At 33.7% G+C, this 17,869-nt stretch overlaps 1 protein-coding gene across 3 annotated transcripts in view; it reads left to right on the plus strand.

Annotated features, from left to right (window-relative positions):
* foxp1a (forkhead box P1a) overlaps positions 1-17,869 on the plus strand; it is a 61,259-nt gene that overhangs the window by 24,803 nt on the left and 18,587 nt on the right. The window contains exons 3-7 of one of the 3 annotated variants that reach the window (XM_073823006.1): positions 1,855-1,944; positions 10,252-10,389; positions 12,535-12,624; positions 12,858-12,984; positions 15,293-15,458. In XM_073823006.1, coding sequence (XP_073679107.1) covers positions 1,855-1,944; positions 10,252-10,389; positions 12,535-12,624; positions 12,858-12,984; positions 15,293-15,458 — 611 coding nt within the window. Of the gene's footprint in view, positions 1-1,854; positions 1,945-2,476; positions 2,593-10,251; positions 10,390-12,534; positions 12,625-12,857; positions 12,985-15,292; positions 15,459-17,869 lie in introns of those variants that run through there. The other 2 variants (XM_073823008.1, XM_073823007.1) reach the window with 2 other exon arrangements.

The following is a 17,869-nucleotide window of genomic DNA, read 5'->3' on the forward strand; positions in this document are numbered from 1 at the left end:
AAGTTAGAATTGTGAAAAGTCGCAATAACCTTTTTTTATAAGGCGCAATTGTGTGATATAAACACAAAATTCTGAGAAATTAAGTCAACTGTGATAACTTTATAACTTGCAATTGCGAGTTTAAAAGTATAGACAATCGTGAGATATAAACCTGCAATTCTGTGAACATATCAGTCTTTTTTTCTTTATAACTCACAATTGTGAGTTTGTATCTCACAGTTCTGAGAAAAAAAATCCCACAATTCTGACTTTACATCTAGCAATTCTGACTTTATAACTTGAAATTGTGCGTTTATATCTCGCAGTTCTCAGGAAAAAAGTCAGAATTGCGAGATACAGTTCTGACTTTTCTCACAATTGTGAGTTTGTGAGTTTATATCCTGCAATTCTTACTTTATAACTCGAAATTGTGTATCTCATAGTTCTGAGAAAAAAAGTCAGAATTGCGAGATATACACTCACAATTGCGAGAAAAGAACTCAGAATTGCGAGTTTATATCCTGTAATTCTGACTTTATATCTACCAATTCTGACTTTATAACTTGAAATTGTGCATTTATATCTCGCAGTTCTTAGAAAAAAGTCAGAATTGCGAGATACAAACTCAAAATTATGAGAAAAGTCAGAATCGAGTTTATATCCTGCAATTCTGACTTTATAACTCAAAATTGTGCATTTATATCTCGCATTTCTCAGAAAAAAAGTCAGAATTGCGAGAGACAAACTCACAATTGTGAGAAGTCAGAATTACGACTTTATATCCTGCAATTCTGACTTTATTAATCGAAATTGTGCGTTTATATCTCACAGTTCTTAGAAAAAAGTCAGAATTGCGAGATACAAACTCAAAATTATGAGAAAAGTCAGAATCGAGTTTATATCCTGCAATTCTGACTTTATAACTCAAAATTGTGCATTTATATCTCGCATTTCTCAGAAAAAAAGTCAGAATTGCGAGAGACAAACTCACAATTGTGAGAAGTCAGAATTACAACTTTATATCTAGCAATTCTGACTTTATTAATCGAAATTGTGCGTTTATATCTCACAGTTCTTAGAAAAAAGTCAGAATTGCAAGATACAAACTCACATTGTGAGAAAAGTCAGAATTGCAAGTTTATATCCTGCAATTCTGACTTTATAACTCAAAATTGTGCATTTATATCTCACATTTCTCAGAAAAAAAGTCAGAATTACGAGATACACACTCAAAATTGTAAGAAAAGAAGTCAGAATTACGAGTTTATTGTTTAGGTCTAGCAATTCTGACTTCATAACTCAAAATTGTGCGTTTATATCATAGTTCTGAGAAAAAAAGTCAGAATTGCAAGTTGTAAACTCAAATTGCGAGGGGGAAAATAGAACTGTGAGAGAAAAAGTTGCAAATACCTTTTTTGTTTTTGTTTTTTATTTCACTGGCGGAAACGGGTTGACATAGAACATTAGTTTTTTCATAAGAACAAAATATTGAAATAATATTTTTTTAAAACATCTTTACTGTCACTTTTGAGCAATTTGTTATTTGGTGTTTTAATTTAATCGTTATAATTTAATTATTTAAGCATTTATTGAAGAAAAAAAAAAAACTTACTAACCCTAAAATTGTGTAGTAGTGTCTTCTATTGTGTTCCACAGGAAAAAAAAGTCATACAGGTTTAAAATGTCATGAGAGTCAGTAAACAACACAATTTTTTTTTTTTTTGGTTAAACTTTCACTGTATTATCAACCAATCTAGATTACGAAATACGTTGCCTTTGCATCTGTGTTCTTGAAAACAATGTGAATAGTCCTGGGAGAGCAGAGCAGCTCAGAAACCACTCAGAAACATGTTATTGTTTTTTTGGCATCTTCAGGCGCTACAAGTTGCTCAACAACAACATCAGCAGCAGCAACCGAGTGGTGAGAAGTCCCCCAAGAGCACAGAAAAAGAGGCAGACGCGCAGGTAGAGCCATACCCTCCTCCGCCCACAGCACACACACATACACACACACCTCCAGAGAACCATGTTGTTTACACTATTACACAAACCGACTTGTTTATGCTGCCTTCAACAGATCATAAAGAGATGGAACAATCAGGGTGTGTTTTATTATTACACATTGTTACGATGGAAGATTACAAGTTCACTTTTATTGTCTGTGTAGCCCATTGTAAAACAAGTATTTTCTGTCTTGTCAGTTAACAGATAAGGCTGTACTACTGAAGTGAGTTAGACAGCTGTAGAGCTTTAGCTCCAAACAAACACAATATATGCTACCCAGTGCACAGCTGCCTTTATTTATTCATCACGGATTGAATGCTCTTTACGTGCGTCTCGTGTGAATGCGCATGCAAGTGGTGAAACGAGGGTTCGCGTAGTCAATGGTTCAAGCCAACATGCCATTATGGCAAGTGCAAGGGGCGGGATTACTAGCCCGAGCCATGTGACTGGATGGTTACGTTAGGGTTGAGATCCTAGTGAGAGCGTTATTGGAGGTGGTGGGTTGGTCAACGGGGTAGTTGAAAGCAGCGGTATCCTCCTACTGTATTCTCACTAGTTCTTAAACATTCTGCGCAGCTCTCTGTTCCTGCCGCCTATGGAGATATCAAGGTCTGTGAGTACTGAGACAAGCTCTGCTAGTTAAACTAAACTATTGCATTTTTTCTCAACAAATAGTGTTCATTTTGAACTCTCTAAATTGCTGTAATATTTGTTGAAGATTCATTGTTGCTCACATTGTAGACGAGCATTGTGTTTCAGAACTGTTCCTATTTTTGATCTTAAGAGGGAGTCATTAACTACAGTAAGTGAATGACCAATAGGAGTCCTTGGTATCTGATCTGACAAAAGGCTGAAAGCTTTGAATGCTCACTGGAACCTTGTTTCTGTGACTCACTGTCTTCGGGCTGTAATTTTATTCCCTGAATTACTTCTCTTTGTCTTTTTAAAGGCTGTGTTCGCAGAACTGAGCCTTTTTCCCCTCTTGTTTTTTTTTCCCCTTGCCTTTGCAATTTATATTTACCCAGATGCACAGTGCAGGAAAGAATGTTATTTTTACTTTGGGCGGGGAACCACACCAAAATTGTTCAAGGTATTGAAGGGGAATAACAACGGGCTCTATTTGTTTTTGGGCTGCTGAAGCCCGTTGATTTATGGCTTGTGTTTTCAGAAGCGATCGCTTGTTGACATGTACTCACTCATGGGGAGTTGGTTCTCTGACACACTGGCAAGAACAATAACAACAACAAAACAATGTTTGGACTTGTCTGTTGTCATGGAGACAACACTCATCAGTGCTTTACTGTGCCCCCGAGAGAGAATATTTACATTAATTTGCTGGCATGCTTATGTTCTTCTCAGGCTTTGACATTTAAAACATTTCTGTTGAGACTCGAAAAGCCTTTTTGTAGCTTTTTCACAAGCAAATGTTTTGTTTGTTGTTGGGCTGTTTTTTAAGTGCAGTACTTTTGTGTTAATTTGTAAAATATGCTGCTTCTACAAGGTTTGTAGGGGAGACTTAAAGTACTTGAATTTGACTTGTTGAAATTTAAGGCCTGGAAAACACTTGAAAATAGAAATATTCCTGAAGAGATACTTGAAATGTCCTTGAATTATTGATAGACAATGCATTTATGAAACAAGTGTTTATTTATTTTTTTTAATAAGCACATATCTTTGTTACACAATAAAAATATTTTAGTTTATGTCATAAAACTAGTGAACTAAACCAGTGGTAGTACTGACAATGTTGTGTAAACATGGCTGAAGATGCAAAAAGAGGAATAGATCAACCAAATTAATTATGTCATTTATGATGGGTCCGCTCCAATTGATTCAAACTCGTGATTTTGATCATTCATTTTAAGCAATTAGAAAAGCCAGATTAAATTAAAGCTATGTTTACACTAGTGCGTTTTTGTTTTAAAATGTGTTAGGGTTAAAATAGGGTTAAAATAAAAATGATTCTCGTCTACACTGGTGTTTTCACTTTTCAGAAACAATCTCCGTCTACATTAGTGGTCGACTGATATTATTTTTGGCTGCCGATACCCTGGAAAGCATGATGGCCAATAGCCGATATAAAGCGAATATAATTTTAATTTTTTTAAATTCATATTTAAGAAATTTAAAAATCACTTGAAAATGGATTAAAAAAATACTTCTACTTCAGAAGTATTTTCACAAATAAATAAAAATAAATAATTTACATGAATATTGCAGTGGGCAAATGGATAAGGCACAGCATAGTTTAAAATCATGAGTGTAAAGTTCAGCATTCAATTTGCACGGATCGACTGTCACGCAAAGCACACGCGATCACGGAATATTCAAGTGCACGCTTCACAAGATCTCACAGTTGGATTTCACTAAGTTTGCAAGGTATGTGAAATTAAATATTCGTTTGTCATTCAAAGATTTGTTTAAATTACATAAATGCGTATTTGCTGAATGCTGACGGCAAACAAGAAAGTATTATAATGTTTGCCTTTCTATTACTAATAATATAAAAGCAATTGTTATCATTTTGTAAATGTTTGAATTCCTTTGTTTAACAGTTCTATGTGATTATTAGACACTTCTATGATCCATTTTAGACAGAACTGTTAACAATGAAAGGAAACGAGGGAGAATGTGAGCACTATGTGCTTAGGCGCTGCCGTTGTCTGCGTTGTCAAAATAAAAGTCCTGCTTTGAACACATCTGCCAAACAGAAAAACTTATCGGCCGATAGATCGACATTGGCGATAAACGGAAAACGCATGTCACATGACCATTCAGGCTGCATATGTCATCAAGGATGTCTTATTTAAGAGAAGTAACCGTAATAAAATGCTGTTTTTCCTTGTGGTGTAAAAATACAATTATTTCTTCTTTTTTTTTTTTTTTTTTTTTTTACATTGCAATTTAATGGTTACTTTTCTTAAATGAGCCTCCAAAATGCAACAAATGAGCATTATGTTTTGGGTTGTGTTTCTACAAAAGTCATCAAGGATATGCAGAGCAAATATGGGTAGCCATGCCATCCATTTTGGTCTGTTTACACTGAAACGCAACCCCGGAGTTTTCAAGCTAAAACGTGGTCTGCAGTGTTTTCGAAAGTCTTCATTTTCGAGGGTTGACAATGCCGGAGTAGTGAAAATGACAGGCGCAAAAGGTATTCAGGTTTCAGGTTCGGGACTTCAAATCGCGCATCGCAAATAATTTGATTTGAGTCGGAATGGCTTTGTGATTAATTTCACAAATTGAGTGATTTAAAAGAAATGATTCACGGTACGCGATTTGAAGTCCTGATCTAAATCAAATGATTCGGAATCCAGCGCTCCGAGTCCTGATCTGAAATGATGGTTCGTGAATCATTATTCAGTTCAGGACTTCAGGATGTGGATCATTAATCATTTGATTTAGATTGGAACCAAGGAGCAGTTTTGCAGATCTTTTTATTTTTTTTCTTAAACAGTAGAAAACATGAAACAATTAAGGCAGTGCAGTTATAAAACAAGCAAAAAAAGAAAGTTTACACAAATACAAATCCCTTAAAAAATTAACTGTGATTTTACTATAGTAAAAGTGTAATATACTTTGTAATACTTTAGTAGTAATACTTTGCATGTGCTTTATTTTTGCCATTTTGTTATGTTAATATGCTTTTTTTTTTAATAAGAATTTTAAAGAGAAGACATTATTTGATAAGTAAGATTCTGTTTGCTAGGGGTGGGACGATACAGATAACTCACGATTCAATTATGTGGCCCACGATAATGATAATATCACGATTTTGCACATCTACGATATTCAATATATTGGAAGAAATTTCATCAACGATGTATCACGATATATGTTACTGAAAAAGAAAAAAATACCCATAATAAGGAAATCTTTGTGCAAAGAAATATGCATTTGCATAATAACTCACTGCCTCCTGGTCTTAAATGTAAACACTGTACAGCTAGACAGATAAAAGTGCATGAACATTAAAAAACAACATGTGAACATTAATTAACATGTGTAAACCATGATAGTGAAACGTCAGTAGTAAGTTACTGTAAAGTGCTTTACGTTAACCTGGACAGTGGACACATCAAGGCATATTCTTCTTGAGGAACACTAACTGATCAGCATGCTCAACTAGTGGGTGGATCTTTGATTTGTTTTTCATTATTTTCCGCCATTCTTCTCACTTCTCTTTTTTCTGCGCTTCTCTGTTGTTGTGTTAGTTAACTTGTGTTCTTCACTGGTTGCTGCTTCTGCCACTTTACCCCTATTTACTCGAACAGCGCCCCCCGCAAACAGAATGGTAGATATTGGGTAGTGAGTAGTGACAGTGACACTGACAACGGGTAAATTAATCATTTTGTGTTGTAATAATGTCGATATCGATATTGGCTGTTAGTGTATCGATTATTTATTGCGACAGAGCACAAAAATATATTGCAATATCGATTTTTTTTTCCCACCCCTACTGTTTGCCCTTGAAAATCAAACAAAGTAGTGCTTAAAGTCCTCAAAAGTCCTGCAATTTCATTTGTACAAAGCCTGTGTGTGGTCATTTATACAGTATAGGTGTACATGGGTGCATCTAAGGTCTGCATTAAAGCTTCTTAGAAGTGATTCTTTTACTGATAAATAGGGAATACAACATTTCCTGCACCACTTTGTAAGGCTGGCAGTGGGCCGCTGCTGAATCCAAAGCACCGCGATGGAAGAAATCATATTTCAGCTGAGTTGCGAGTTCGCGATATGAAATATTACAATAACAACAATAAAGAAAAAAACACTTTCTTGTTGCATGCAACACACAGACAAGCAGGAAAGCACTCCTGAATCAGTTGCAGCAGTTACTGAATTAATCCGACTTGCTTAGTGAAGCGCAAGTCATTAATTTTAGTCATGCCTGACTCCGACTGAACCAAGAGCTGCTTGGGCCCTGCTGTTTTTTTTTTTTTTATGAGGCAAAATTAGTCTTTGTTCTTATGACAGCATGTACATAAAGATGCATCATTAAACAGTTTTTAAAATGGGTAAATAGTTAAACTTACCAAGTAAAATATATTAGGGCTGTCACAATTCCTTGATCTAATTCAAGTATCTTGTTTTTAAAAATCCTTGATTGGGCGAGAATCTATGAATCGCATTATTAGACTGTTTTCCAAGGCTGGACGACATATTAAATTCACTTTAAAAATCTAAATTATTTGTAGTGTAGTTTACATGAGTGTGTGTCAGAGCGGCTCCTTTCACAGTAAATGCTGCTCCACACAAACTGTTATCATTTACATGTGTGAAGCATCTCAAACTCTATCTCTTCATATTACTGTGAGTTTGGGTTCATTATTAAGTTTATCTGGGAACACAACGTGCGCCATTCCATCAGATTTGTAAAGGTAAATCATTTATAGATTTACGCAAACAGAAGAATACAGCATGTTCTTTGTGATTTCAAAATAAAAGTTTAATTTCCACTTTAAGTTTATACGTTTTGATTTCCACGTTTACGAAAATACAGTGAAGAAATTGACAAATATTAAAGATTAAGGGACATTATTTAAATTAAATGTTGTTTAGTCAATATTAAACAAAGTTTAGAGCAAGCTGCAAAGTGTAAAAACAATTGTCACGCCGTTGACTCCCTCTGCATTCATTCGTTATAATGCGTAATGTACATGAGCTCTATTGTTTATAATACAGAATACATGTACAATACAGAATACATGTACAATACCAGTCAAAGGTTTGGACACTTGTAAGTGTGTTCAAACTTTTGACTGGTAGTGTTTTTTAAGAGTTTTGTTCAATAAAACTATTTGATTACTAGCTTTTTATACTTTGAACTATTATTGCTTCATTGCTATGTATTTTAACTAATTTTAAAGGCTAGTGTTCGCCGAAGTCAATTTTTATTGCTATAAAAATAATTGTAATTATCTGATTACTCGATTAATCGTCAGAACAATCGACCGATTACTCGATTACGAAAATAATCGTTAGTGACAGCCCCTAAATATAATACCATAAATATTTAGCTTTTATAAATGTACTGAAATTAAGTTTAGACCAGTTTTGGCATTGTTTTGTCACCTTTGTATTGTGTTAAAAAGTCTGTAAACTAGGGGTGTAACAGTGTATCATGCAGAAATACATTACAATACGTATTATTTAATAATTTGGCAACAGACTGCAAGGTATTTTAGTACTTTTTTCTATTATAAACAATTTGGGCATTATATAAGTATCTTTCAAAAACCGTACAATTCATAATTCTTTGTGAATGAGTTGATATCTAAGCAGCGTAGACATTCTGCTAAACATCTCCTTTGTGTTCCTTCAAAGAAAAGGTTATAAAAGTAAATGTCTCAATTTTACCTTTTTGGATGACCTTTTTCTTTAATTTCCCGGATTTTGGGCCACGATCAGCCCCTCTACATGCACGCCACACAGTATGGGAAATCTTGTGAGTACAACAGTCAGCTGTTATTGTTCTCTCATAGTTGCAGTATCTCAGTCCAGCAGTATGTTTATATGAGACTGAACACAGACTTCTTTACTGGAAATTTGTGTTTGTTTGTGTTTCACAGACTTAATTAAAATGCAATCTCCAGTTTTGTTTTTACAGTTGCTGTGTACCCCAGTATGTATTATTTATACGAATCCGTAAATGTGACTTTAATTATTCTGTTTATGTTTATTGTAAACATCTTAAAAGCAGTGAGTGTGTGTGTGTGTGTGTGTGTGTGTTTGGCTTGAGATGTGGTAATTGCTAGAGGCCAAGTGAAGCATGGGCTAACTCATTGTGAATCCAATGCATTTACATTTAAAACACTCGCCTCTGTTGTGGGTATTTTTGTTTTTCTGTTTTCGTTGGTAGCATTTTTAATGGCAGTGTTTGAGCTGCTGTCAACAAATGAATAATGTATTTGTCTTTTTAATCTTGACTGGTTGTTTGCCTCGGTTTATGGGCAAATTAAACTGAGATAACTGAAATGAATGCTTGCGAGAGATGTTTTTCCAGTTGTAGGCAGAGAGGCTTGCCCTTGCATTTTATTGAGCACTGTAAGCATTGTGGTTTTTAAAATTGTTTGTGTATTTGTTTACTTGGTTTTGTTGATGTTGACCGTTGAGGCCCAGAGGACTTGGAAACTATTCCCTGAATGTCTAAACAATAATATATACAAAGAGGTCTGGCATAGTCTTACTCTGGTATCTCTTTTTAGCTGTTCACTTGTTTTTAAATTGTTTGCTGTCCTTAGGGAAGAGGTTTGAAATTGGCTTTGTGGAAAGCCCTTTGTTTTTAAAGATGTGCTTTTTTTTGCATCTCAAGGTGTGCAAATGAAGTGTTTCAAGCAGTGTTCAACTTGATGAAATCAATCATCCAAACCATTTTCAAGAGTCTAATAAATATCATAAGCTTGACATATTGTCCATAATGCATCAGTTTCATAAATACAGTGACTTTGGTACCAAATCAGTACTTAATTCAATACTTACACACAATCTGACTATTTCCGGATGCACACTCATGCCTTGTGATGATCAGGCTGTGTGTGTGCGAATGATTAAAATGTGTGTCTTGTTATTAGTGAAAGCACAGTCAGTTATGTCTAAAGTGAATATAAATGAGTTACAAAACGTTGGGTGTTTGTCATAATATTGGATGTGTGCTTTATAGCTTGCAGTGTAAATGCAGTCTAATCGACCTTCTGCTGTATATTATCTTGTTAATATTAATTGCTGGAAATATTGAAGCATAAGAGGCAAGCATTCTCTGCACCTGGCTGGATAAACTTATTAACTTGAAAAACGAGCATTAGCACAACATTAAGCCAAACGGAAAGAAAATACACAGCTAGTTTAAATCATTTAAATTATTTAATCCTGACAGTGCTGAATTAGAAATATATCATCACTAATATTCAAGACCATGGCAATAATTGTAGTCGTTTTTCACATTTGATTACTTTTTGTTTTAGTTTTTAATTTGTGAACGTTTGAATATTTGATCTTGTTACGTCTGCCAGCACAATTTACTTTATTAATTAATTTTTATCACTGACTGTTTAATTGGAAAAAAAGTTAAATCAGTGTTTTTATTCAATAATTACTTAAATCATTATCTTACAATGTAATAAAAGCATATTAGATTTTATTGTATCATGAGAATCGTGAAATTTCACTGGTACTGGTATCGACTCCTACATTTTTGGTATTAGGACCAGCCTAACAAACAGCTACTGTATGATAAATAATGAAGTGGTTGTATGTGTATGTCTGTAGGTGGCTGTATCAGTGGGGATGATAACTCCTCAGGCCATCACCCCGCAGCAGATGCAGCAGATCCTTCAGCAGCAGGTCTTGAGCCCCCAGCAGCTCCAACTGTTACTGCAGCAACAACAGGCCCTCATGTTACAGCAGGTACACCCACATACACACACATCAGTGTGGATTAGCTCTGTATCTGCAGCACCACAACCAAAAAAAGTATCATTTAGTGTAGTTTGTTACTGAAAGAGACTCAGGGCTATAGTCTTCAACCTTTTTACAGGCCCCATTCCATAAAAACTAAAATATGTGACCCTGGACCACAAAACCAGTCATAAGGTTAAATTTGACAAAACTGAGATTTATACATCATATGAAAGCTCAACAAATAAGCTTTCTATTGATGTATGGTTTGTTAGGATAGGACAATATTTGGCCGAGATACATCTATTTGAAATCAGGAATCTGAGGATGCAAAAAAATCAAAAAGACTGAGAAAATCACCTTTAAAGTTGTCCAAATTAGGTTCTTAACAATGCATATTACAAATGAAAAATTACATTTTGATAGGTTTACAGTAGGAATTTTACAAAAAATCTTCATGGAACATGAACTTTACTTCTCAATGATTTTTGGCATAAAAGAAAAATCAAAAATTTTGACCCATACAATGTATTTTTGGCTATTGCTACAAACAAACCCCAGCGACTTAAGACTGGTTTTGTGGTCCAGGGTCACATATAAAAATGCTTGTTTTATTATTTTTTTATTAACAAAAACTGGGAGTGTTGCTATATTAAATTTCAGTTTCAGTCATTACTGTTTAACACTAAATTTTTTGTGTAGTTGTGGTCAACCAGTATGTGTTTTGCTAGGGCCATATGATATTCGCAATGTGGAAAATGTGGACAGAATTCCTGGAATACAGTCATAAGAACAGAATTTACTGTACAATTTGAAATTACATGGAATTTGCCAAATTTTGGATGAATAAATCAAAAGTAGGTGCGATATGGACTACTGTCTGTGAATATTAAGCCACAAAATACTAAATATGAATCCTGCAGGTTCTGTGTCTCTGTGTAAATGAATGCAAATGCACAGTGTTTACTACACACATACTACATCACGCGTGACGTTCGCTGTGTTTTCAGTCTCCGCCGCCCTCAGTGTATGAAGACATAAACACATAATAAACATAATCTCTGAAACTGCGTTGAGAGTCACTTCATAAGCACTTGACCGTTTCTTGTGAGAAAAACCAAAAATACCATCACATCGTTTACAAATAGAAACTTAAAGGTCTGTTTGATTTGAAGAAATTGTGAGACAAATTTATTACTTAATGTAATCATAGTAGTACTACTAATAAAATTCTTAAAACATTATTTTTAATAAATATTTACCAGAATTTATTTACGAGAAACATGTTAATACACAAACAAAAATGTTTTTTGTGTGTGTGTGTGTGTGGGGGGGGGGGGGGTTATAAATTTGTTTTTTATAAAATGAATTATATAGAGATGCTTTTTATTATTAAAATTTTATGAAACAATTAAATGGGGGAAAAAAAGGAAAAACACAAAATTTGTTAAAAATTGAGAGGAAAAAACATTTTTCAGATGGCCTTAATTTAATTATTTTTAGACTTTTAATAAATTGCTGTTAAATTGTACAAGTTTGTTGATTTTGAATTAATTAGACATGCTTTTTAATTAATAAAATTATATTTAACCATTAAAACAAAAAAAAAATATATATATTTTTAAAGTAATTTAGGAAAAAACTAAACTGATTTTATAGGGCTTTAAAAATATAATTTTTGTTAAGTTTAATAATTGCAGTTGACTTGTGTAAGTTTCATGATTGCAATTAATTAGACATGCTTTTTGATTAATAACAATTAATTTAACCATTAGAACAGGGTCTAGAAAAAAAAATCTAAAAAAAAAAAAAAAAAAACGTAATCCAGAAAAATGAAAATGCGAAAAAAATAATTTGGAAAAAAATACAATGAAATTTTGGAAAAAATAAAACTGATTTCATAGGGCCTTAATGTATTTTTTGTTCAACTTTTAACAGATTGCTGTTAAATTGTGTACGTTTTGTGATTGACTGCAATTAATTTGACTTGCTTTTTGATTGATACAATTTTATTTAACCATTAAAACAGAGTCTAGAAAAATGAAAATGTAAAAAACGGAATTTGGACAAAAAATCAAATGAAATTTGTCAATATACTATTGCGTGAATTACCTTGGATTGATAGGTGACTTTTTGGTGTTACTGTTTTCTCAGCAACAGCTTCAGGAGTTCTATAAGAAACAGCAAGAAGATCTCCACCTGCAGCTCCTGCAGCAACAGCATGCTGGGAAACCCAGTAAAGAGGTAACAGCACAACCATTTATTGCAATCTGTGCCAGTTTTTCACTTCCCACGTTTCTGTCTTTTGTTGGCTTTGTGCGACTGTGCTGTGAGCGAGTGAAGACACCGTCTGTGGTGTCTGCAGCTTTACTCACTCGAGTGAAAGTGCCAGCTGTGCGACGATACTATAAGTGAATGAAGAGACCGGCAGTGACTGTACTGTGAGAGTCAAGTGTCTGTCTCTGTATTTCTAACAGCAGATGATGGCCCAGCAGATGGCTATACAGCAGCAGTTACTCTCCGTTCAACAGCAGCACTTGCTCAACCTGCAGAGACAGGGCCTGCTGTCTGTCCCGTCAGCTCTTACTGGTGCCCTGCCTCAAGGTAAGAACACCTCACTGCCACATGACAAGATATAGCAGTATAAAACCATTGGAATGTTAACCTCAAAGAATGCATCCTAATGGTGCGTTCACACCAGACGCGAATGGTGCGAATCTCGCAAGTTGAAAAATCTGAACTTTGGCGAAAATTCGCGCCGCGTTAACCAATCAGGAGCTTGCTCTAGTAGTGACGGAGGCAGAATTCCAAAACAACAATGGAGGACAAAATTACCGTTGCTGTCTGTGGTTCCTCGGAGCTGTACGATACATCTTTGGACTTTTATAGAAACAGGAATAAAAAGGATCTTGCTTGGAAGAAAGTGAGTGAAGAGGTCGGACAATCTGGTAAGTTTAAAAAAAACGCTCTTTACTCAATTTGACCTACATATATATACATATTGAGACTACAAGCAAGCTAAAGCTGGCAAATTGAGCTCATTCACCTATTTTACAACTACTTTCCCGCTGACGAGTGGCAGAAGCCCCTCCCATGACGCGAATTCGCTTCTGTTGTGAAGTGAATGTCACTCGCGAATGACGCGAATTTCACGCGCGAATGAAGCGAGTAAACTCAATGTTCAAGCGTCCAACTACGCGCGAATAGAGCGATTTATTTGCGCAAGTCGCGTCTGGTGTGAACGCCCCATAAGGATACTGGAGGTCAACAAGTCGCTGTAGTTTTGTTGCTGTTAGGCGTTCCTATTCAGTTGCAGTATTTTGAGTCAGATTATGTGGCTTTCACGCCATTCATTTATTGCATTGCAATGGTCTTAGTCACTTATTTCCTGTTAATATGCCAGTGTTCGTTGAAAATGAATGCCTTAATATTATAAACACTACAGTATAACTTCCTGTGAAACTGCTTTGAAACTATATTGTGAAAGCAAGTATATAAATAGATATAAAATTTGAGTTTGGATTTCTAATGTTTCTTCAGCAGCAAATCAGCATAATAGAATGATTTCTAACGGATCATGTGACACTGAAGATTGGAGTGATGATGCTGAAAATTCAGCTTTGTATCACAGGAATAATTTGCTATTTCAAATATATTTTATTAAAGTTACTGTAATTTGTAATATATTTAACAATATTACTGTCCGTTTGATAATATTACTGTCCCTATTACTTTCTTAAAAAAAAAAATACAGCCCCCAAACTTTTCGTACTTTTTAAAAAAAAATGAAACTTTTAGTTTTAATTTTTAGTTTTTTAGTGTTTATTAAACTTTTAATAAAAAGCTGTTAAATTGTGTAAGTTTCATGATTGCAATTAATTAGACATGCTTTTTAATTAATTTAATGTAATTAAATTATTAAAACAGAGTCTAGAAAAATGAAAACGGAAAAAAAACTGAATTTGGAAAAAATATGTAATGGAATTTTGGAAAAAATAAAGCTGATTTCATTGGGTCTTAAAACATTTTTTGTGAAACTTTTGACAAATTTCTGTTAAATTGTGTCAGTTTTGTGATTGCAATTACTTAGACATGCTTTGTGATTAATAAAATGTAATTTAACCATTAAAGCAGTCTAGAAAAATTAAAACAAAAAAAACCTAATCCAGAAAAACGAAAACGAAAAGAACAATTTGGAAAAAAATAAAATTGATTTCATAGGGCCTTAAAAATTAAATTTTTGTTAATTTTAATAAATTGCTGTTAAATTGTGTAAGTTTTGTGATTGCAATTAATTAGGCATGCTTTTTGATTAATACATCATACATACATAAAATTTAATTTAACCATTCAAACTCAATTAAAATTAACATTTAAAAATTAAAATATAAAAAAAAAATAATAATAAAAACTGAATTTGAGAAAAAATTAAACTGATTTCATAGGGCAGGGTGGCCAATACATAGCAGCATTTATTTTACAAAATAATTACTCAACCTTATTTGAAAACCTAAAATGTGCATTATCCATTGACAAAACTAATGGCAGAATTGACTGCTGCTTCTGTTTATCAGCCAAGCAGCCTTGTTATGAGCTAATGTGGTGATCTCAAAATGGCCAATCATAATTTCAGGTCAATTTAATAAAATAAAAGTACCTTGGATTGATGGGTAACTTGTTTTTATGTTGTTAATGTTTCCTCAGCAATGCCATATTTAGTTAAATATTTATTTAAACCTTTATGTAACCAGGAAACCAAACCAATTAATAATAAAACTCAACATATAATTTAACAAGTAGTCACATGGGTTTTTAAAAGTTAATGCTAATCATGGATGGCCGGAAAAACAGACAAAATCACATATATAGTGGTCTTCTTAGTTTTCTAATGAAAGCGGTGTCTCACTCACAGCCTTGATCCCTGCTGAGCTTCAGCAGCTGTGGAAAGAGACGGCAGATGCCCGGCAGGAGGAGAAGAGTCGAGGAGACAAATCCCCCTCTCCTCCCAAAACTCAGATCCTCAACCACCACTCCAGCACTAACGGACACCACGTGCACCGGCCCAGCCGGAGAGACAGGTACTTAATCATCATTAAACATATTTGTTTTTTCTTGAACCAATATTTTATTGCATTCAAGCATGTGGTTTATTTACATTTAACCAGAAACCATGTGTGTGTTGTTCATAAGAACACTGTGTTAATATTTGCACTTGATGAAACTGAAGCACTCTGGTAGCAGGTTAAAGAACTCATTAAATGCATCCTATATGTAACCCTGGACCACAAAAGCAGTCATAAGGGTCCATTTTTAAAACAATAAATAAGCTTTCTATTGATGTGTGCTTTGTTGGGATAGGACAATATTTAGCTGAGATACAATTATTTGAAAATCTGGAATCTGAGGGTGCAGAAAAATCTAAATATTGAGAAAATCTCCTTATAGCTGTCCAAATAAAGTTCCTAGCAATGCATATTACTAATCAAGAAAAAGAAAAATCAATAATTTTGGCCCATACAATGTATTTTTGGCTATTTCTACAAATATCAGCTATGTACACAACATAAATCTATTGCAACATGCATCGTTCCCACTATATATTACTACTATATACTTAATAAAAACAAGTAAAATGTAGTTGTTGTGTTCATATTGTATTGCAAAATTGCTGTTGAGGTGGAATACAGGTAAGGTTAGAGACAGGTTTGTTGGTATGGTTAGGTTTAAGGGTGGATTAATGTGTAATGATATGTCAACAGTGTAAATATAAATGTAAATACAGAAATTAATTACAGATGTAATTACATGCTGGTATTTTTAAAATGCAAGTGCAGTGTATCAAATTATTAATTTAAATCTAAGTACATATTAGTTTTGTATCTTTCCTTTCAGCTGGCAACTAAATCACAAAGAATTTACGATATTCGGTTTCAGTAGTGTTCAGATTATAATGTTATATTACAGATTGACTCTGTGCTGTCATTTTCTGCATTTTTGTATTTCCGTTATCAAAAGTAAGTCGTCTAGCCATAGTTTCACAGCACACCAACCAATAAGACCTTAAGGTACAGCTAAACTGCTATGTTTACCAATCAGAAATAATTTAGGTCTGTAAAATGTGTTGTTGTTCGAAAGAAATTAATACTTTTATTTAGCAAAGAAGCACACACTGCAAAAATGCTTTTCTTACTTAGATGTTTTGTCTTGTTTCCAGTCAAAATATCCAAAAGTTCTTAAATCAAGAAGGATTTTCTAGACGAGAAAGTCAAAATTAAGTGAGTTTTTGCTTAGAACAAGCAAAATAATCTGCCGGTCTTTTCTTACCCCATTAGCAGATTATTTAGCTTGTTTCCTTGAATTTTTTATTTATTTTATTTTACTCGTCTAGAAAATCCTTTTTGATTTAATTTTTTTTATATTTTTTGGCTGGAAACAAGACAAAAAAAATCTAAGTAAGAAAAGCATTTTTTTAATGCTCTTCTTTTGAACTTTGTTCAAAAATTGATCAGTGTTTCCACACAAATATTAAGCAGCACAACTGTTTTCAACATTTATTATAAGAAAAGTTTCTTGACCATCAAATCAGTATATTAGAATGATTTCTGAAGGATCATGTGACTGCTGAAAATTCAAGTTTGTATCGCAGGAATAAATTACAATTTAAAATGTATTAAAATCAATATAAAAATATTATATGTGACCCTGGACCACAAAACCAGTCATAAGGTTAAATTTTACAAAACTGAGATATATGCATCATATGAAAGCTCAATAAATAAGCTTTCTATTGATGTATGGTTTGTTAGGATAGGGCAATATTTGGCCGAGATACATCTATTTGAAAATCTGGAATATAAGGGTGCAAAAAAAATCAAAATACTGAGAAAATCACCTTTAAAGCTGTCCAAATTAAGTTCTTAACAATGCATATTACTAATCAAAAATTACATTTTGATAGGTTTACAGTAGGAATTTTACAAAAAATCTTAATGTAACATGATCTTTACTTAATTTCCTAATGATTTTTGACATAAAAGAAAAATCAATAATTTTGACCCATACAATGTATTTTTGGCTATTGCTACAAATATACCCCAGCGACTTAAGACTGGTTTTGTGGTCCAGGGTCACATATTACATTGTATAACTTTAACATGTGCTAAGAATAATATTAATATTTCAGCATTTACTAATGCATTATTCAGATCAGAAGTTGTCTTTGTTAACATTAATGCACTGTTAAATAACATGAACTAACAATGACAAGTGTATTTGAATTATCTAATGATGGCAAAGATGAATAAATACTGTAATAAATGTAAACTGAAATGTAGTATTTGATGACCAGTCAAACCAGTCAGGTTGTGAGGGTGCCTAATTACTGTATGTTGTATTAGAAGAAAACTGTTGACAAAAGTCATCTGTCTTCGTGGCTGTGTGAAAGGTGACAATGTCAATGTGTTCCCTCTGGGCCTTTCTGTATGTACAC

This window comes from Garra rufa, chromosome 18 (genome assembly GCF_049309525.1).
Source record: "Garra rufa chromosome 18, GarRuf1.0, whole genome shotgun sequence".
Lineage (NCBI taxonomy): Eukaryota > Metazoa > Chordata > Actinopteri > Cypriniformes > Cyprinidae > Garra > Garra rufa.